The sequence below is a fragment of the Malus domestica genome, chromosome 15, assembly GCF_042453785.1.
Source record: "Malus domestica chromosome 15, GDT2T_hap1".
Classification (NCBI taxonomy): Eukaryota; Viridiplantae; Streptophyta; class Magnoliopsida; order Rosales; family Rosaceae; genus Malus; species Malus domestica.
Window position 1 is genome coordinate 12,892,090 of NC_091675.1, and position 20,694 is coordinate 12,912,783.

Consider the following 20,694-nt stretch of genomic DNA (forward strand, 5'->3'; position numbering starts at 1 on the left):
CTCTGCTTAAGCCAGATTTGCATACGAAGCTGTAGTCAGCACCAAGCCTTCATCCATTTCAGGATTAACCTTCACCAAAAAGCCTTTATAAAAGCTTCGTTACCCTGTCTAAATCTTGCTGTAGTATCGATTCCCTCATGTAAACTCATCTTCCAATCTCTCATTCTAGCACTCAAACCCTTTGTAAATCACAAAGAGAGGAAGTTGCAAGACGATCAGCCTTGCTCGACAAGCTCGCCAATAAGCAGAAGCCCGACAGACAATATCAACCAGCACCAAACCTCTCGGGGAGTTGTGTGCTCGTTGGCCAGGAAACGTCCCCACTGGATATTCCTCAAGACGAACAGTGTCAGCAACATAAAGACTTAATCACAAACTACACTCATGGGAATGACTGAATTTTAGGTAACAAACCTTCGTTTTATTTCTTCCAATAAAACCAATGACACAATAGGTTATGAATGTTTCTGCCCACAACAGGATATGAATGTTTCTACCCTGTCAAAATATGCTCAACAATCATTGTAAAAGCTAGTCATATACCTACCATGTAAAGCAAATAGGATATTGCAAGAGGAAGAGTGTGAACCAACGTCTTAAATGGTACAATGGTTACCGAACTGTTGGGAGCACTCAGTGGTTTGGTTGTTAAAGAAACCATCTTTTAGAATTCCATTGCATACAGAAAAGCACATGACGACACCATTTAAAATAGACACTCAGAAACCACTTTAAGATAAAGAGTTCAAATTTCTAACAACATGCATTTGGAGCTGCAGAATTTGAATAAAGAAGCAAAAAAGAATGAAAAATTAGCAGATCATGTGGTACCTGGACAAGTGTGATGACATTTGCCGACGGGAAATTGTATGAAGAAAGAGCGACAACTGCACAATGAAAAATTATTGACCCATGAATTCAAAGGCATGTTGAACCAACTCGGCTAGGCTTGCAGGTGGGTCGGCTTGCATGTCGGCTTGGTTTGCTTGTCGGCTTGGCTTGCATGTCCATGGATTAAGCTAAATCTTTTTCTTTCTTTTCTCAAAATCTCAACGTCCTCTTTGAGGGTCGCTCTGCGAGACGCTCAACAATCTTTGACTTGGTTTTCAAATCATAAGTTTAAGCTTGTTCCCAGCTTTTGTCTCGCAGGTTGGCCCTTTTACTTAACTAAGTAGTATTCCACTTGCCTCACGACTCGGCTTGCTGGATCCGCTTCCCTATCATGTCTACTCGACTTGCCTTACGGCTTGGCTCAATTTTTCTATCGGCTCGGCTTGACAGTCGGCTTGGCTTGCTGGTTCGGCTCGGCTCGGCTTTCTGGGTCAACTTGGCTTGCAGAGAATGTCAGAGCGCAACCGATATGATCTAACCAACGGTCGGATAGATCTCCACTAACCAACGGATATGATCTAAAACAATACTTACAACAAATTCACCTGATCAGAGCCCAAGCTATCTGAACACGAGGAAAGACCCTCATTACGCGCCATACCGCTTACGTGTACGCCCCTCGCCATAAGAGTTCTCCACGGCGACCCCACTGCCTTGCCCACTAAGAATTCTCTCTCTCCTCCGCTTTCTTTCTATCTGCAATCGTCGGCGATGCAAGAACCAGAGCTCCACGATCTCTCCGACGACGCCGATTACGCCGCGTCGCTGCAACACGTAAGCGTTTCTCCGGCAACGCCAACTTTAATTCATCGTTTCTGAGTGTTTAGGGTTAATTATTTTGGGGATTTTGGTCGGTTTGATTTGGATCAGGGCTCGGCGAGCATGATGCGGAGCGACAGCGGGAAGCACAGCTCGTCGAGCGAGCACGACGGCGCCGAGGTGGTTTTCTTAAAAGACAATGTCACCATCCACCCTACTCAGTTCGCCTCCGAGAGGATTAGTGGAAGATTGAGGCTAATTAAGCACGGTTCTTCCTTATTCATGGTATTATTCATTAATTAATGATTGATTAATTAAAGATTATCGCTTGATTACTGATATTTCTGTTAATTATTGACGTGTTTGGTACGGTTTAATTTGTAGACATGGATTCCGTACAACGGGCAAAACTCGAACGCTAGGGTGTCTGAGAAAGGTTTTGTAGATTTAGACCTTGAATTTTAGTTGTTAAATTTGTTGAATTTATTTATTTATTTAATTTTTTTTTGTGGTGGTGTAGATAGGAATCTTTATACCATAAGGCCAGTGCCATTAACGGAGGTCCGGTCGATTCGCCGCCACACTCCGGCGCTTGGATGGCAGTACATTATCATCGTTTTGGCTACAGGTAAAACAACTTTATCATGATTTGTAAGGCATAATTAGTAATTATATGTGGTGTTGGTAACAGTTTGTTCGGAAACTTTAGTAGAATATTGTTGTCTGCAATTTGGTCGTGTAATAAGTAATTCGAATACTCCTCTTAGGAGCTTGTGTACATGATAATACTTACTATTTAGAGGGCAAGCCTCGGGGGTTGCTTTGTTAGTCATCCCAATGTAGTGCAATCCTAATCCGAACAACCAATTTGGAATTATATCTAGTAGTAGAAGAAAGAAAATCAGGTTAAAGTGCAAGACTTTAAGTATATATTCTGTAATTTCACAATTTTTTCGTAGTCCAAGTAAACAGTAATAAATGCTAGATATTGTACCGTGTAAGAACAATTTGTACATACAATTCAAGAAAGTAATTAGATATGCTAAAAAATCTTGTAGTTGTCTAAAGGTTAAAAGAAAAGAAATGGTGGTAAGTATAGAATCGGGTTTACTGTTTCTGCTGCTTGGTACCTTCGTTTTGCTGCTTGATTTACTTAGGCTTACATCTAAAGCTGTATACTCTTGTATAATGTTTTTTTTCTTTTTTTGTATTTGTATATGTGGTTTGAAAGTGAATTTTTGCAGGACTTGCATTTCCTCCTCTGTATTTCTATAATGGAGGAGTCAAAGAGTTCCTTGCTACAATAAAGCAGCATTTTTTTCTTGTGAGGTTGGTTATTATTGTTAATTAATGTTATAATACCTTTCGAAACTTAAGGTCCAAAGATGAAAGAATCCTTTCGCTACATCTTCTAAATCCTTATTTTCCAATTAAAAAGTAGGTGGTCCAGAATTTTCATTCTGTTGAATGTTTTCAGGTCAGCTGAAGATGCAAATGTATTTCTGGTGAATGATTTTCAAAATCCTCTCCAGGTATGCATCATTTGAGCTAAAGCCGAAATGAAACCTCCTCTTTTTTTTATTTGTTTTGTCAACTTTGGTTTTCTTGATGATACTATCAAGCTGGAAACTGCAATATTTTTCATGACTTATTTGTTTCTTCAGAGAACTCTATCGTCTTTGGAGTTGCCTAGGGTGCTTTCTGTTGCAAGTGGGCAATCTACATCAGTCTCAGTTGGCGAGACCTTTTCAGATCAAAACCAGGAGAGAACAAGTGGGGATGTCAATCAAGAAGGACATATAAGCATTTCTCAATACAGTGAGAGGCAAAGGCAAGGGGTTCATGATCCTGCACGAGATCTCTCAATTCAAGTGTTGGAAAAGTTCTCTCTCGTGACCAAATTTGCTCGAGAAACAACTTCTCAACTTTTCCGTGATAATCATAGTAACGGATATGGTGCTATAGAAAGGAGAAGTAATAACCAGCCTCCCATTGATTACCCTCAGAAGGCATCCCATCATTCAAATAGAGTCCCTGGGAAAAGTCCTGTCCCCCCAGATTCCCTGGAGGTAAACCTTCCATTTTATCAAGTTACTTAATGCATTTTGGGAAAACCGTTTCCATCAATGCTGTCAATTTATAAATGAACTCAAGGAAGTTTTCTGGCTTGGTTCCAAATTGCCAATAGAATTCGTGGATAAAAGGTTTTAAGATGTAATTTAAGCTTAGTCAAACATACAATTTCCTTCGAATTATCGGGTCCATTGTATTATGAATATTTGTTCAAATTGGCAGTTTGATAAAGTATCAATGGAATGGGGAAATCCACGACAGCCACCTTTGGGCTCTGATGAGGTGATGATTTTTCACTTTTATAAAAAAGAACATTTTGAGTAGAGCTGGAGCTGCTAGAAATGTGTTGCTGTTGTCATATGGGTTTGTGTAAGTTCCATTTTTTTTTGCAGTGGGAAACCTTCATGGATTCTGAAGGAAGGATCGTCAACTCAGAAGCTTTCAGAAAGAGAATATTTTATGGGGGAGTTGAGCACAAACTACGGAAAGAGGTTTCTATACTGTTGTATGTTGGAAACTATGACTAAGTACTTTGTTTGAATATGCATTATCTCATCAGTATTCTTAATTATGATTGTAGGTCTGGCCATTCTTGTTAGGATACCATGCATATGATTCAACAGATGCTGAGAGGGAATACCTTAGGGCCGTTAAAAAGTCAGAATTTGAAACTGTAAAGAAGCAATGGCAGGTTGGTAGTAGTAGTATTGTATATTTCCACTAAGAGTCTAAGACACAAACACACATTCTCTCTCTCTCTCTCTCTCTCTCTCTCTCTCTCTCCCCCTCCCTAACATGCACAAAAATGCAACTGTCCTGAGGAGCTTGATTAGGTGGCTTATGATATGTATTTGTATTTTCCTCTGCAGAGTATCTCTCCGGAACAGGCCAAAAGGTTTACAAAATTCAGGGAGAGAAAAGGCCTCATTGAGAAAGATGTGGTATCATGAAACTTGCGGGATTTATTTTGAGCTTTCAACTTCAGTGATGAATTATTGCTGTTTTTAAGTCTGAAACTGTTGTAATTTTCTTTAGGTAAGGACTGACAGATCTCTCTCCTACTATGACGGGGACGATAATCCAAATGTGAATCTGTTACGCGATATACTCTTAACGTACTCATTTTACAACTTTGATCTTGGTTACTGTCAGGTGATTACTTCTTCTGCTTAGTAGATTCTTGCTGTAGTTGGCTGCATAAATTTACTTTACGTTTAAGCAAAACACATAAAGCTCAAGTAAAATACAATTTTACCATGCTAACATAAAAGTTTGGTTTGGGATTATCTCACGATATGTAACCATATTAGCTCTGTGGTTTATACACATTTGTCATATATGTAGTTATGATATTCATTTGGGATATAGCTTTCTTCCTGTCTGTTGTGGTCTTGTTTGTAAAGTGAGAACAGTATGTTTAAATAATAACCTCAATTCTGAATGTAAGTTGCCTCAATATGTAACTTCGTAGCCCCAGTTCAGTTGTGATAGCTGTGTACCATCATTGTATGATGTATCTTTCTTTTGTCCTACAGGGTATGAGTGATCTCCTGTCCCCAATTTTGTATGTAATGGAGGATGAGTCTGAATCGTTTTGGTGTTTTGTTTCACTGATGGAGCGCCTTGGGCCAAATTTCAACCGTGACCAAAGTGGCATGCACTCTCAACTTTTTGCAATAATGAAGGTCTCTCCCTTATCTACCTTTACATTGCTTTGCCAGGACGAAATAGTAGTTGTGTGTTCTTAATTCATTCTAAATCATTGTTGTTGTAGTTGGTGGAGCTGTTAGACGCTCCGTTGCACAATCACTTTACTCAGAAGGACTGCTTGAATTACTTTTTTTGTTTCCGCTGGGTTCTAATACAATTTAAAAGGTCAGGTTCCACACTCCGTTCTTAATATCGATTCATTTATGTATGCGTGGTTGTATGTTTGTGAGAGTTACTATATAGTTGATTATTACAGTGTTACTGTAAATTTCTTTCACTCCACTTTTCCTGATAAGAGTTTCATCGCATATCTATTTCTAGGGAATTTGAATTCGACAAAACAATGCGCTTGTGGGAGTTATTATGGACACATTATCCGGCCGAGCATCTGCACCTGTATGTCTGTGTGGCGATATTGAAGCGACACCGTAGTAAGATAATTGGGGAGCAAATGGACTTCGACACTCTACTGAAGTTCATTAATGAACTGAGCGGTCATATAGATCTTGATGCAGTGGTCAGGGACGCGGAGGCTCTGTGCATATGTGCCGGCGAGAATGGTGCTGCTTCCATTCCGCCCGGAACTCCACCGTCATTGCCCGTTGATGATGTTTTATTGTACCCTCAACAAGAACTAGACGACATATTGTAAATGTAAATTCCCATTCGAAGGAGGATTCATCGACCTTAGACTTCTACATATTGGAAATCTAATAATTGCTTTTCGCAGACAATTAGCTTCTCAGTTTACCGGCTACCGTGGCTTTTATGATGTATCATGTCAATTTTATGATACATACATCTTTTGCCACTTTTTTCTTTTAATTTTTAATTTTTAATTTTTAATTTAATACCTGATTAACTTGTGGTTGGTAGTGACCAGTTTTGAGTTACGTCTTGGAAAATAATAGTATTTAGGTTATTTTTTGGTTTTCTTATAGGTTTAGGATTTGAGCATAGCCTGTTAGTATTAAAGTTAGAGTTAGTTTATTATAAATAGCATGCTTATTATTCAGTCGAGAATGACTTAGGGGGTGTAGTTAAATTCGGATTTGGGAGGATTTTAAAAGACTTTAAAATCCTAGTGTAGTCAATTAAAAGATTTTAAAGGATTTTAGAATCCATTCACATCTGTGTAGTCAATTAAAAGATTTTAAAGGATTTTAAAATCCATCCAAATCTAAGTGTATTAAAAAAATTAAGGGCTTGTTTGGTATCCTATTTAAATTTTTTTATAATTTCTCAAAATATTTCTTAAGAATTTTTCTTGAAAACAATTTTCTTGAAAACTCAAAAACTTGTTTGGTATGTGATTTAAAATTTTAAAATCTTACAACTAAAACTGGACAAAAAGATCCATAAAAAGGGGGTCGAGAGAGAAAGAGGAGAGAGGAGGAAGGAAAGTAAGAGATGATTGGAGGAAAGAAAAAGAAGTGAAAAGATCGGAGGAGATAGAGAGGAAGAGGAGTGAGAGAAATAATCGAAAGAATGAAGAGAACGGATTGGAGGAGAGACAAAAAATGTTAAACAAAAAAAAGAGAAGGGGGAGAGAGAAAGAAGAAAAGAGAGAGATTTGGAGTGAGAGGAGAGGAGGGAGAGAAAAGAAAGGAGTGAGTTTAAGTTTAAAAATTCTAAAAACTCACTTTTTGTGTTTTTAGATAATAGACTATATTTTTGAGTGAGTCTTGAGTCTAGTTTTTGAAAATAGTCCTACCAAACAAGTTTTTAAGGCCTAAAACTTGAAAATTGTTTTTGAGTTTAAAAAGTTGGATTCAAGTAGAATACTAAACATGCTCTAAGGTTTTCGAGGATTTCAATAAGTTGCGGATTTTGTGGGATTTGAGAGCCAAAAGTATATATAACCAAGACTAAAAAGAATACAACCTCACCCCTAGAATTTCAAATCCTTCCACCACAAGCCATTCAAATTCTTTAAAAATCCATATGAATTTTGTAGGAGTCTTTGATCATCTTTTATCCTATCAAATCTATCACTTTTAAAATCCTTTAAAATCTTAATTAATATGTAGCCCCTTCGGTTCAAGCAACCTTCTTAGCAATTCTGTATTTTTTTTATTTAACAAAAGTTTTATATATTCAACTGTATGTACCATATTAGACTCTTTACTGCTCTAATCAAAAGAAGATCATGGCTTCTTTTTTGCTAATAGGTGAGCTAGAGTTGAAAAGTCGATTTATAAGAGAAATTACATCGACGTGGGCAAATCCGACTCTGCTGAGACATGGGTGTGAACTTAAGGCTTTTTAGCCAAAATGGTCTCTGAGATTTGCATAATTCTTCACTTTGATCCCTAAGATTTGAAATCAATAGAAGTGGTCTCTGAGATTGTCCATCATCAATCATTTTAGTCGTTTTAGTCGTTAGGTGAAAAATTGTGTTAAGTAAGGACCAAAATGACAAAATTACCTTCAATTTAATAAACAATAGGCCAAAATGATTTGATCAAAATTGAGGGTATTTTTATCATTTTATTTTTATTTTATAGAGATTTTTCACGGAATGACCAAAATGATTAATTGTAGACAAACTTAGGGACCAATTCTATCCATTTCAAATCTTAAGGACCAAATTGATGAGTTATGCCAATCTCATGAATCATTTTGGCTAAAAAGCTGTGAACTTAATAAACGTGTGTAAAAGAAATTAAATCATGTTATCATGCGTGTGTTCAATGTGAGAGAAACTGACATGCAATGAGATTATGCTATTATGCTGATGTTTCTAATTGATTAGGGAGTGTCATGTAATTTAATTAGTGTCATGCAATTTAATTTTCTCACATGCCAATACATGATTAATTTTGTGATTAATTTTATGATAGTGACATATTGACATGATTGTCGTCAAAAAGTTCTTTCTTGTGTCTACGAAAAAAAGGAGGGAGAGAAAGAGAGATGATCACATCAACATGTGTAACATTATCAATCATAGTGCAATGATTCATCAAAACTCATGCAAAAGAAAACCTGATAATAATCACGGGTATTAATTGTACGAACAAGGTGGCTAAAAAGCCTATCCATGATCTCAATTCTGCACAACTAATATCGGTGACTATTGTTAGTTTTTCAATTGCTGAGAAAAACAAGCACTAGATACTAGAGCAGGCTAGCTAGCTCTGAATTATTATGAGGTTTAAAGTACCTATATAACAGCTGCTACGTACACTTCCTAAAGTACACAAGTGATTTTTTAATCAAATAAAAGAAAAGGGTCCATGTAGCCAATGAAAGGCTCATCATCAAACACAAACGCCGGATTGAAGTTTGAACTGCAGCTAGGCATGTAGTAGTGCAGCTCCCTTGGAGATTCTATGTCCACATCATAGTAAAAGCAGCTCTCTTCTGTAGTACTGGTAGTAGCAAATATGGGTCCATCATTCGGCTCCTCGTGATGTTGATGATGATGATCAGAATTGGTGTCTTTTGGACTTCGAACAGTACTACTGATGATCATCGGATTATCAGCAGTAGCGGTGGCAGTGCTCGAAGTCTTACTCGTATTGATTTTGTTTTTCTTCTTGGTGATATTGGTGTCATGGTTTGAGTAGTCTGTCATAGAGGGACCTTTTCTTTTGCCTCCAGCTGGGCAGCAGCTGGTGTTCTTGTTCAAATGGGTATTCCAGTAGTTCTTCACTTCATTATCCGTTCGGCCAGGAAGCCGACCAGCAATCAGTGACCATCTATGTACGTATATATTTTATAGCAAAACAACTGAAGTAATTAATTTAGGTTAAGTGAAGAATTAATTAAAGTGATGATGCTGATTAGTTGACGATTAATTATATACCGATTGCCAAGAAGCTTATGCATGCGGATGATGAGGTCTTTCTCGTCTTGGGACATGTCTCCGCGTTTGATGTTAGGTCTCAGGTAATTCTTCCATCTTAGCCTACAGCTCTTTCCTCCCCTCTTCAGACCTGCGTGCATGCATGTGTACATGCTTGTGTTTATGAGAGAGAGAGAGAGAGAGAGAGAGAGAGAGAGAGAGAGAGAGAGAGAGAGAGAGAGAGATTGAGAAAGAGAGAGAGATAGGGAGCTAGTTTGATGATTAACTAAGTAATAAACTAATGAACCTGAAAGCTTGGAAACAGTTGCCCAGTTGCCTTCACCATGGGTTTCCACATATTGTTTGAGAATCAAGTCCTCCTCTGGCTTCCACAAGTTCTTCTTCGGCCGTGCATTTCCTGCTTTCACAACTGATGATCTTTTGTTTTTGGCCATCACCATGACGAAAAATCACTATCACACACAGCTGAGACACTAATATATATCTGGTTCGATATTTTAGTTTTTGTGAGTCAACCTGCTAGCTAGCTATATGCGTGTGTGTATATATATGTGTGTAATTGTAGACTAAAGAAGGTGAAAACTGCGTACGTGCGTAAATGAATGGTAATGGGAGGCCTCTTTAATTTTCTTCAATTAAATTCCTCCTACTTTAGCTTTTTCTTGAGTCTTGAGTCCTTAGCAACCCCACGTCTCCTCCTGTAAAAGAAAATCTTGCTTCCCACTGACTACTACAAATTTTGGCTAAGATTCCAGAGAGAGAGAAAGATGGAAAGACACAGTGACCAGCCGATAGAACAGTAACTACTATAAGTACTAGGCAATTCAGTGTAATTCACGTATCACCAGTTTTAGTGCGTATCCACAACAATTTTTTACCAAAGAAAAAAGGGCATCTACAATTCTACGTGTGATATCCTTCACATAGAGATGCACGGGTGGTAACCAGTTCATCTTTTAAAGCTTTGGCCACGTGGGTTGCCTTACCCTTTTTCCCCTTAATTTGCTAATCATCTCATATCATTGTAGATATGTAAACTTTGGTGAAATAAATACTCACCAACACATTAATTTTCAACATATTAGGGTTTACGTGACACGCATTGTGTGTCTTACAAATCGTACAATAGCAAGTGACTCATCAAAACAAGTAATCAAGACTGACGCACGTAGACATTTGACGAAAATGAATTAAGAAATTTTCTTTAATAATTCTTTAATTAATTTTAATTTAAATCAAACAAATTAGTTGATTTAAATTTAAAACAAATGAAATGCCGAATCGGAGGAGATTGGCTAAATCATGCCAAATTAAGGATGAAATGTGATTTATTTGTTTGATTTAAATAAAAGATTATGTGATTAAATCAAGGATTTTTTTATGAAGTCAAATAACGAACCAAGTCCAAATCAAGTGTTGGTTATTTCGTCAATTAATCAAATCCAAAATCAAGACCAACTTAAGCCTTAATCAAGACTTGCATCACCTATAAATATGAGGCTCCAAAACAAAGAAAGGCCTCCCTCAGAAACACATTCTCACACTCAAACGTTCAAACTCCGGAGCACTCTACATGCACTTAGAAGACTCAGAAAGTTCTCTGCATTCTTCACCACACTTGTGGAGAACCATCAAGCACCACCACACGTGTCAGTTCCTCTATTGCCTCAAGCCAAATCCTTGCGGCATTCATGGATTCGAGAACAAGTCACTGCGACCCTCGAATCAACAACTCTGCTTATAGATTTATTTAATACAAAATTTGTTCTATACACGTGTTCTTGTTTTATTTGTAGTAGGAAATTTCGTGTTTACAATCATTTTTGGATACTTTAAGCAATTGTGTTTTGCAGTTTTAATTTTTAACTTAGGCTTTTTAGCCAAAATGATCTCTGAGATTGGCTTAACTCCTTGATCTCTTTGATTTGAAATCGATAGAAGTGATCCTTGAGTTTGTCCACTATCAATCATTTTGGTCATTCTTTGAAAACTTTTGTTAAATAAGGACCAAAATGACAAAAATACTCTAAATTTAATAAACAATAGGCCAAAATGATTTGACAAAAATTGAGGGTAATTTTGTCATATCTTTATTTGATGGAGATTTCTCACGGAATGACCAAAATGATTGATGGTGGACAAACTCAGAGACCACTTCTATCAATTTCAAATCTCATGGATCAAAGTGCAAAGTTATATCAATCTCAAAGACCATTTTGACTAAAAAATTCTTTAACTTATATGAAAAAGATTGAAGTGTCAAACTTAGGTGTCTTTAGTCAAAAGTAGGGCATTTTAATTGAGTCATTAAAGATGTTTGGATTTCAATTAGGATGATTCTGTTTTAATTTTGTAAAGATGTTTTGGATTTCAATTAGGATGATTCAGTTCATTCCACAATAAAATGTGGAACGTGGTATTTATGCAACTTAAAATATCTTAATAAATTCATGGCCAAAATATGGTTGGCGAATGTTTTTGTGAATTTCACATTCACACTGATATAATGTTATCAATCTACTCATGTTATTCTTAGTAATTTATGAATTGATAACATTACGTAGCTCACAACGTCACAACAAAATTAAACTACTACAGTGAGACTAATTCAATCAAATATTGAACTCAACGCAAATATATACTGTCCTTGCAATGAAATACTTTGAACTTGAAACCCATTTTAGTCAAGTAGAGACAAATACGAAAACCAACTATATACTGTCCTTGCAATGAAATAATTTGAACTTGAAACCCATTTTAGTCAAGTAGAGACAAATACGAAAACAAACAAAAAGTTGTTCATATTTAAAGAGTTTGATATGAAAATTGGTATGAATTGATAAGAAGGGAAAGGCCCCACCATCCACAAAGGGTGCATCTTTAAACGAGGAGTGCCAACTTTTACTTGAAAAATGTATATGGTGCGTGTGATTTCTCTTATTTTCTTGCTAATTCTGCCAGTGCAAGGACCACCAAATAGGTAATGCGTTATATGCTATATGTTAGGGGGGGGGGGAGTGACATGACCATTCGTCTGCAGAAGCATGCACATGCTCTCTACTCATACTCCGATCTTCCCCTGGCCCTAGCTAGTTTCAAATCAAATGTACTTGTACATAAATTTGCTTTACGGCCAGATACGATCGATGATTATTTCTCCCTTTTCAGTTCCTTGCATTCAGCAATTTATTATTTTTCTTTTTTTTTGGACAACCAAAAACAATCATGCCCCTCACCATTAATTGCACTATGCAGCTGATAAACTACCAATACTTGTCTATCTTACTAGTTTACTCATACATTGCTAATGATATTATTCAAACATACAACGTTACATAACAATAATTACATGAATATTTATAGCTTGATCTGGAAAGTTTGCAAGCCAAATATAAGTACTACAGCTAGCTAGCTTGCGCAGTTTGATGGGAGTTTGGTCGTAACATTCTCATGAAAGTACTGCACTGCTAACAGCTAGTTGATGCATTATATTCTGTGATAGTCGTTATCAGCTTGTAAAGTTCTCCACCATCTCGTGTTTCTTCTGTTGTGATCTTCGTACAATAATATAAATAAATTAAGACCAATGAGGGATAGAAAATGACAAGGTTTGTGTGCGCTACAATCCATAGTTTGGGTTAAATCTTCAAAATACATATGGTGGATTTCCTTTATGGAGGGCCAAACCCTAGCTATCAAAATTTTATTTGGTTTTAATTTAACTGAATTTATAGAACAATTATATTTATAGCATTTCTCATACATATATTTATGGCTAGGTTACTTAACTAATTCATAGCAATGATTGTTCTTTATGATTTCTGCAACCTTTTGAAAATCATACATCACTTATCTAGGGTTGGATTTCTACTTGTGGCGGCAGCCGAAGTATAGGATTATGGGTTAATAATTTAGGGTTTTGATCATTTTAAATTGTATGGACTTAACTTTGAGTCAAGCTAAGTTGTTTGAGTTATGCGGTTTTTGCTCGGCATTAATTTTGCTATTTTGAGATTATTACTTATTGTGGAGCAAAAAATATTTACTAGGCGACACGTGGATTTTTGGACAAAATAGGACAAAAATACCCTCGAGGCATACCGGGTCTCTTACACCCGAGCAGTGGAGAATCATCCATCAACCAAGTCAGGAGTACCCAAAATGGGTAACAATTCAAAACCTATTTCATATATGTTTTTACCTCATTTTTTCCTTATTCAATTAACCATTTATTTCAAACATTCCATAACATCCTCAACCAATTAATATAATCAATATATTAAAGGCTATTTATATCACCAAATCACCCCAAAATCACACCAAGGTCCGGCCATTCCCATCCAAAAAGAGCCTATCATATTCTCTACCTTTTCCACCATTTTCCCTTTTTAATTACCCTAATTAACTAGCCAATTAATTCCAAAAACCACCAAAACATTCATTTTATGTTTAAATAGCCAAATAAATTGGCTAATTAAACCTAAATTAAACCTAAAAACCCTAGCCACCTCCTAACTCTATAAATAGGCACCTATTCTCATCAAAGAATCAATTCCAACACTTTGGCAAAAATCCCAAAATTCTCTAAATACTCTTTCTCTCTAAATTCTAACTTTGGCATCGGAGGTTCTTCGGCCAAAGCCCCCCCCATTCATCGTGGGCGCGTGAGGCTCTTGGCCTTAACCTAAGGTGTTAATTGTTTTGTAGGTGCAAAATCGTCCAAGATCGAGGAGGAAGAAATTTGCATCCACAAATTGGTGCTTTCATTGAGAGTTGAAATCCATACTCGTAGAAGACTCTCGCACAAAAAGGTTTTTTCTTTATTTTCTAGTCCATTTGAATATTTTTCATACGTTCTTATTATTAGAATTTTTTACTTGCAAAGGTTCTTTGATAAAACGTATAAGCAAAATATAATGGCTAGAAATTTAGAAAATTCCACAAGTGAAAAGTCTAATGTTCAAGAAATGGGATTGCGGAGATCCGTGAGGCTAAATGCGACAATAAGGGGAGCGGCATCATCATCACGAGCTTCCATCATGGGAACCACCGTGGTGGCTACCTCGGTAGCCACCCGCGGCGAGGTCCATGGTGCCTTCACCACGGCCACCATGGGAACCACCGCGGTGGCTACTTCGGTAGCCACTCGTGGCGAGGTCCATGGAGCCTTCACCACGGCCCGGAGATCCGTGAGGCAAAATGCAACAATAAGGGGAGCGGCATCACCACTACGAGTTTCCACCATGGGAACCACCGCGGTGGCTACCTCGGTAGCCACCCACGGCGAGGTCCATGGTGCCTTCACCACGGCCACCATGGGAACCACGGCGGTGGCTACTTCGGTAGCCACTCGTGGCGAGGTCCATGGAGCCTTCACCACGGCCCGAGCCGTGCCATCCAAGGCTCACGGTACCAAGACCACGATCCAAGCCGTGCCATCCAAGTTTACGTGGACCCAAGCCCAAGCCTCGCATTCACATGCACCGCGCATTGAGCAGCCTGCTTCTGTGATCCAGCCTGCTCCCGTCAAGCAACCCACTCTCACGGCCCAACCTGTTCCTGCCGAGCAGCCTGCTCTCGTGACCCAGCCTGCTCCCGACGAGCAGCCCACTCCCGTGGCCCAGCCTGCTTTCGTCGAGCAGCCCACTCCGGTGGCCCAGCCGGCTCCTGCCAAGCAGCCCACTCCCGTGGCCCAGCCTGCTCCTGCCAAGCAACCTGCTCTCGTGACCCAGCCTGCTCCCGACGAGCAACCCACTCCCGTGGCCCAGCCTGCTTTCGTCGAGCAGCTCACTCTGGTGGCCCAGCCTGCTCCTGCCAAGCAGCCCACTCCCGTGGCCCAGCCTGCTACTGCCAAACAGCCTGCTCATGACCCAGCCTGCTCCCGACAAGCAACCCACTCCCGTGGTCCAGCCTGCTTCTTTCGAGCAGCCCACTCTCACGGCCCAGCCTGCTCCCGTGGCATTCCAAGCAGCCCAAGTCGGCCCAAGACTATCTCAACCATCCGGACCTACCATCGAGCCGGGGGCATTCTCACCACATTTTTTCGCGGATTTGACATTTCCCAACTCAAATCTCGCGCCCGGAGTCTACCACCTTTCCACTGCCCAAGGAGGCGCATTCCTTCCAAGCTCTTCCAATCCAAATGGCGAACAACACTTGTCTCGACAAGTCATAGAGTTGACGATCGCCCTTGCATAACAGAAAACCTTGGTGAATCAACTTTTGCAACGTATCGGGATCGAACGTGTCCCGGACGAGGTATCCCGAAGTAGGACAAGGGCAGACGAACATTTCCAGCAGCGTCCCGGTAAGCAGCCACTCGACCAGCCACGAGCCGAATGTTTGGGCAGTGTACATTCCCGTCTTAGAGCGCGAGGGAGCATGCACTCTCGACTAGGCCCACGGATGAGCATACATTCACGGTTGGGGTCATACTCCGATAGTCAACATGAGCAACCTTCCGGGCAAAGTGTCTATTCGCAGCTAAGCCCACAAGGAGCGTCTTTCACCTCACATCAGAGTAGGCAGCATGACGGACGGAGAGAAGCAGTCACTCAATCCAGCTCAAGTTCAACCAGCAGCCTGCGAAGAACTCGCTCGCCTACTAGGAACGCACCACATGCACGGCATCCGCGACATAGACGAGCCTAACACATGGAAGAGCAGCCTAGACCAGCAAGTCATGACTGGGGGCAGTCGAGAGCTCCGCTACCTCAACAAAGGCAAATTCAGGAAGAAGTAGAGAGACTCTTGACCAAGCGATTGCATGATTTCCAACGCAACGAGGTTACCGACGAGGCACTACGACGGAACATAATCAACATAAGCAGGTCACCCTTCACGGAGGAGATCGAGGAGGCAGAGCCTCCACGCGAGTTCAGCATGCCACATTTCACATCTTTCAAATGGGATGAAGACCCGGAGAGACACTTAAAATGTTACCAAAGCGCAATGATCCTTTATCGAAACAACGATGATCTCATGTGCAAGATATTCGCCACCACTCTACAATGCGAGGTGCAAGATTGGTTCTACACCCTGCCGCCACAATCCATCCGGAATTTCTACGAACTTTCTTTGGTTTTCACCAAAGAATATTCATCCTATCGCTCGATCAAAAAGAAGTCTGACCATTTGTTCGACGTCAAGAAGAACCCAAAGGAGTCGATTCGCGACTATGTGAGGAGGTTCAAAATAGAGAAGGCAAAAATAGTCGGATGCAACGACTCGATAGCTAGAGCAGCCTTCCAAAAAGGACTTCCAGCAGACCACCCGCTATTCGGAAAATTGATCATGAAAGAAGATCTAACTCTGGCAGACTCTTTTGCTTTAGCAGAGAAGCATGCACTTTGGGATGAGGCTCGCCAATGCACATTCAAGGACTTGAAGAAGTACCCGACATCACCTCCCTAGAAGCAGCGGAGGAATTATTCGCATGTTTGACGGTATCTAAAGTAGCAATAAGCTCTACCATCATGCGAGAAGAGCTGGGGGCCCGACTACCTGTATTCTACAATTACCTGCAGTCATCATCATGACGCACTATTCCGCCGAATCCAAACCGGCGACGATAAAGGCGTAGACCCTGACAGATGCAAAGTTTTCTGACGAACGCAACAACTCGGCCCAACGATGCCCCGAAGGCAGTCGAGCACACTTTAGCTGCACATATTCCCTTAATGGAGATTTCATGCATTCGCATGTCAACGACGCATCCAACTACAAAGGCTTGCGAGCAGCCGTGGTTCGTGGCAACCGACTACTTCACCAAATAGGTGGAAGCATAGCCTATGACGACCACGATTCAGACGGACATAGAGCGCTTCATATGGAGGAACATCATTTACCGATTTGGCATCCCTTAATCCATCGTCACCAACAACGGCCTGCAATTCGTGAGCAAAGATTTGGCGAAGTTCTTCAAAAAATATGGCATCAAGCAGCATATGTCCATGCCGAGATATCCTCAAGGCAATAGGCAGGCCGAAACATCCAAAAATATGGATCTCATCTGGGAAGGTCCATACAAGCTCAGCAGAGTAGGCGGCAAGAGTAATTACATCTTCGCCACCATGAAACGATAAAAGATCAAAAAGCAGTGGAACGCCTACAATATGAGGAAGTACCATGTGTGACCTCCTGCTACATCAAAGCCTGAAGACTCAAATAGCTCGACGGGCACCACCTCACAAACTGAGGACTATCTAGTTGTTATGCAGTTCCTACCTTACAGTTAAGTTCTCGTTCGTTTCACTCATTTTTCAATGAGAAATTCAGAAGTAATCACAACTTGGCTCGGCTGCATGCTTACAACAACTGATCATTCCTGCACTTCAAAAGAAGAATGCGCCCTTCTTAGGGACTCATCACAGGAATTGGGCCCCCCGAGGGACCAACCATGCTCTCTAGTGCGAGAGGGTAAACCAATTCCCCGACACCCATATGGGTTAGCTCTCCAAGACGGGAGGATAAACTTTACACTCCGAATATCCAGACGTGGATGAGCTTGGCTGCCCTAGTATAACTAGATGCACGATGGCTTGCGCCGGAATTCCTAGAAGTAGCCACAATGGTCTTTTTCAAGGCTTAGCTAACTGAAGGATTTTGGGCCTCTTGGCCTAATCCGTAGGGAACCGGGCCCTAGAGACGGAGGGGGCACATTATGCAGTACGCCCTACAGACGACTGGCCTGGAACCCTAAAGCTGCTACCGAATGCACTAAGGTAGCCTACGGATTCCGGAAGACTGCCTACGGCTTGCCCTTCGAGCAGTAAAGCCGCGCTAGACTTATACAACTGCACATTCTTGTGAAAGGTTAAACAAGCTAGTGTGCATATACGAAGTTTTATCCACTGCCGACATGCTACGTAGTCGATAAGCTTCACCTCTGCCAAGCGCGGAACAACCTACACCAAGTCCTAAAGTGTTGTGATACTTGCTACGCAACCTACGGAATTGAAGAAAGTCAAGGTTAACAGCCTAGTGGTTACGCGGACTTGTCTGCTTCTGTAAGTAAGGCATCCGGCTGCCAACCCTATGGCTAACAACTTTGCAAAGTTCTACACCAACAACTACGGCTGCATAGGCTACGCGAGCTTGTCTGCTTATAAAAAAGTAGCATGCCTGCCACTGGTCTATCAAGTCTAAAGGTTAAAGCGTGAACAAAATAAGCGAAGATGAAGGAAAACATGTTTATAAACAACTAGCAAAGGCCGAATGAGTTCAAGAAAAACAAGAGCTACAAGGAAAAACAAAGAAAATCCTAAAGGCTACGTAGAATACTACACTACACCAGCTTGGACATCCCACGACTACTCGGTCGTTACACCTTCAGCAGCCGTAACGCTCTTAGCAGTGGCATCATCTGGTGCTTCACCCCCGACTGCCCAGCCTGGGCACTAACTTCTCCAACTACTTCACCAATGGAAGCCTGAAAAGTAAAAGCAAGCAAGTCTTCCGGAGAAATAGAGAAGGTCTTAAAACCTCAAGCCCATTATTCTCACCCTTCAGTTGCTCATTCTTCTTAAGCAGACTAACACGGACGCGCTGCAGCTCATCCACTACCTTCTTAGCATAAGCAGCGAAACGAAGCTCAGAAACTGCAAACTCAAGATCTTGAATCTGAGGTATGTAACATCTAATCTCCTTCTATGCACTTTCATGCTTAACTTGGATCGCGTCAAGCCTAGTCTTCAAGTCAACGATCTTTTGGCGAACGGTCCCAAGCTGCAAAGGAGTGGGGGCAGACATATGAGACCCCTTCAAAGCAACGAGCTCAGAATTTGCCATAGTATTTGCCGTCTCCTTAGTAGCCTTGCTATATCTGCATCATAGCAAGTAGAGAAGTCATTCTATAATTGGGTCGTATGCTTCGCAAACGAGCTTGGGCAAACACCTTTCTAACGCCATCAACAAACTTCGCACAAGCATCTATGTTTTCAAGAGATCTGGTTTCAAAAGCACATAGATCTCAGCGACCTCCCTATAAGCAGGCTTAATGGATTTCTCACAGCTGCCTACGTGAGCAGTCTCCTCATTCCCAGCAGGCGAATTAGTCTCAACAACATAAGGAATGGGCCTTGACGCCACTTTAGCAGCAGAGTCAACCTTATCGCTCTTTATAATAGCAAACCTCTCCAAAGGCGCCACATGCTCAGATCTATCAGCCTCATTTTTCGTCCCCTTGGAAAAAGTCAAGTCAATCACAAGCTTGAAGGCAGTCGGCGAACCCGTGCGAGCGAAAGAAGCCTTTGGTTTTTTCTCAGCCGGCATCTCTTGAGCAGGCAGGGAAGATCCCTTTTCCTACCTTCACTTGTAGCAAGATCCACAACAGTGATTGGACGAGCCAATGCATCTGCCTTGATTCTACTCACCTCCTCTTTCGGGAGCAGCCCACATTTCTCTCAGCGAAGAGGACTAAGCAGCCAACGACATTTATGGTACTCAGCAGGGGAGCTCAACTAGCATTCCAGCAGGCAGAAGGCCTGCATACCCAACATTCCAGCAACCCATGAGGCCCACAATCTCCTCATTTCTCTCAATCACCAGCCTGGCCCGAGTTAAGTCCAAGAGCCCAAAGGACATGAACCATGCGGCTCGCCTAGCACTGCGCCCCAGCGCCACAATCCGCGACCCCAGCCGCACAAGCTGCCCTTGGCTCAAGCCAAGCTAAGCCTGCCCAAGCAGTGGTCCCTGCCATGACATCTCCTCGGCCCATGCCGAGCCAACTCCTGGCCCCTGCCAGCCGACGTACTGCACCACCCCGACGGCTGCCCCGCAATAGCACTAATCCAAGAAGAAGGCAAGAAAAATTAAATTTTTCTTACATCGGTGCGGCACGGAGAAGATGAAGAAATCAACGAAAGACGGTCCTTTGCACGGGCAAGATGTAGAAGATTGCTAGAGGAGGGGGAACAAATATCCTCTAACTTTCTCTCTCTTGTGGGGTAGAATAAATTGCTCTCCAAAATTGATTTAGTAACCCACTTAAGGTGGACTTAAATAGGCTTTGAGTGAAGTTTATTTCCCTTTCCTAGAAGGGCCTAATTTCCAATTAAAGAGAGAATCAATATCAAAATAAGAAGCAATCCTACGTTTCCTAAAGCAAGAAGATCTCTACACCTGCTGCCCTTTCCTACGAGCAGCCCAACAGGTGTGGAGGCATTTGTGGAGCCAAAAATATTCACTAGGCGACACGTGGATTTTTGGACAAAATAGGACAAAAATACCCTCGAGGCATATCGGGTCTCTTACACGCGAGCAGTGGAGAATCATCCATCAACCAAGTCAGGAGTACCCAAAATGGGTAACAATTCAAAACCTATTTCATATATGTTTTTACCTCATTTTTTCCTTATTCAATTAGCCATTTATTTCAAACATTCCATAACATCCTCAACCAATTAATATAATCAATATATTAAAGGCTATTTATATCACCAAATCACCCC

At 40.9% G+C, this 20,694-nt stretch overlaps 2 protein-coding genes across 2 annotated transcripts; one reads left to right on the forward strand and one right to left on the reverse strand.

Moving 5' to 3' along the window:
* Nucleotides 1–1,472: 1,472 nt before the first annotated feature.
* Nucleotides 1,473–6,167, forward strand: LOC103440405 (uncharacterized). The gene is made up of 15 exons (XM_008379081.4): nt 1,473–1,665; nt 1,762–1,935; nt 2,035–2,086; nt 2,171–2,278; nt 2,895–2,979; nt 3,128–3,182; nt 3,315–3,719; nt 3,946–4,005; nt 4,116–4,214; nt 4,304–4,414; nt 4,593–4,664; nt 4,759–4,875; nt 5,259–5,408; nt 5,498–5,598; nt 5,755–6,167. The coding sequence occupies exons 1-15, from the start codon at nt 1,603–1,605 to the stop codon at nt 6,083–6,085; spliced, it is 1,983 nt and encodes a 660-aa protein (XP_008377303.3). The 5' UTR covers nt 1,473–1,602; the 3' UTR covers nt 6,086–6,167.
* Nucleotides 6,168–8,350: 2,183 nt separating this feature from the next.
* Nucleotides 8,351–9,764, reverse strand: LOC103440404 (transcription factor MYB82). Its single transcript, XM_008379080.4, has 3 exons — nt 9,531–9,764; nt 9,245–9,374; nt 8,351–9,137 (listed from the first exon to the last, which is right to left on the reverse strand). The coding sequence occupies exons 1-3, from the start codon at nt 9,682–9,684 to the stop codon at nt 8,648–8,650; spliced, it is 774 nt and encodes a 257-aa protein (XP_008377302.3). The 5' UTR covers nt 9,685–9,764; the 3' UTR covers nt 8,351–8,647.
* Nucleotides 9,765–20,694: the final 10,930 nt, after the last annotated feature.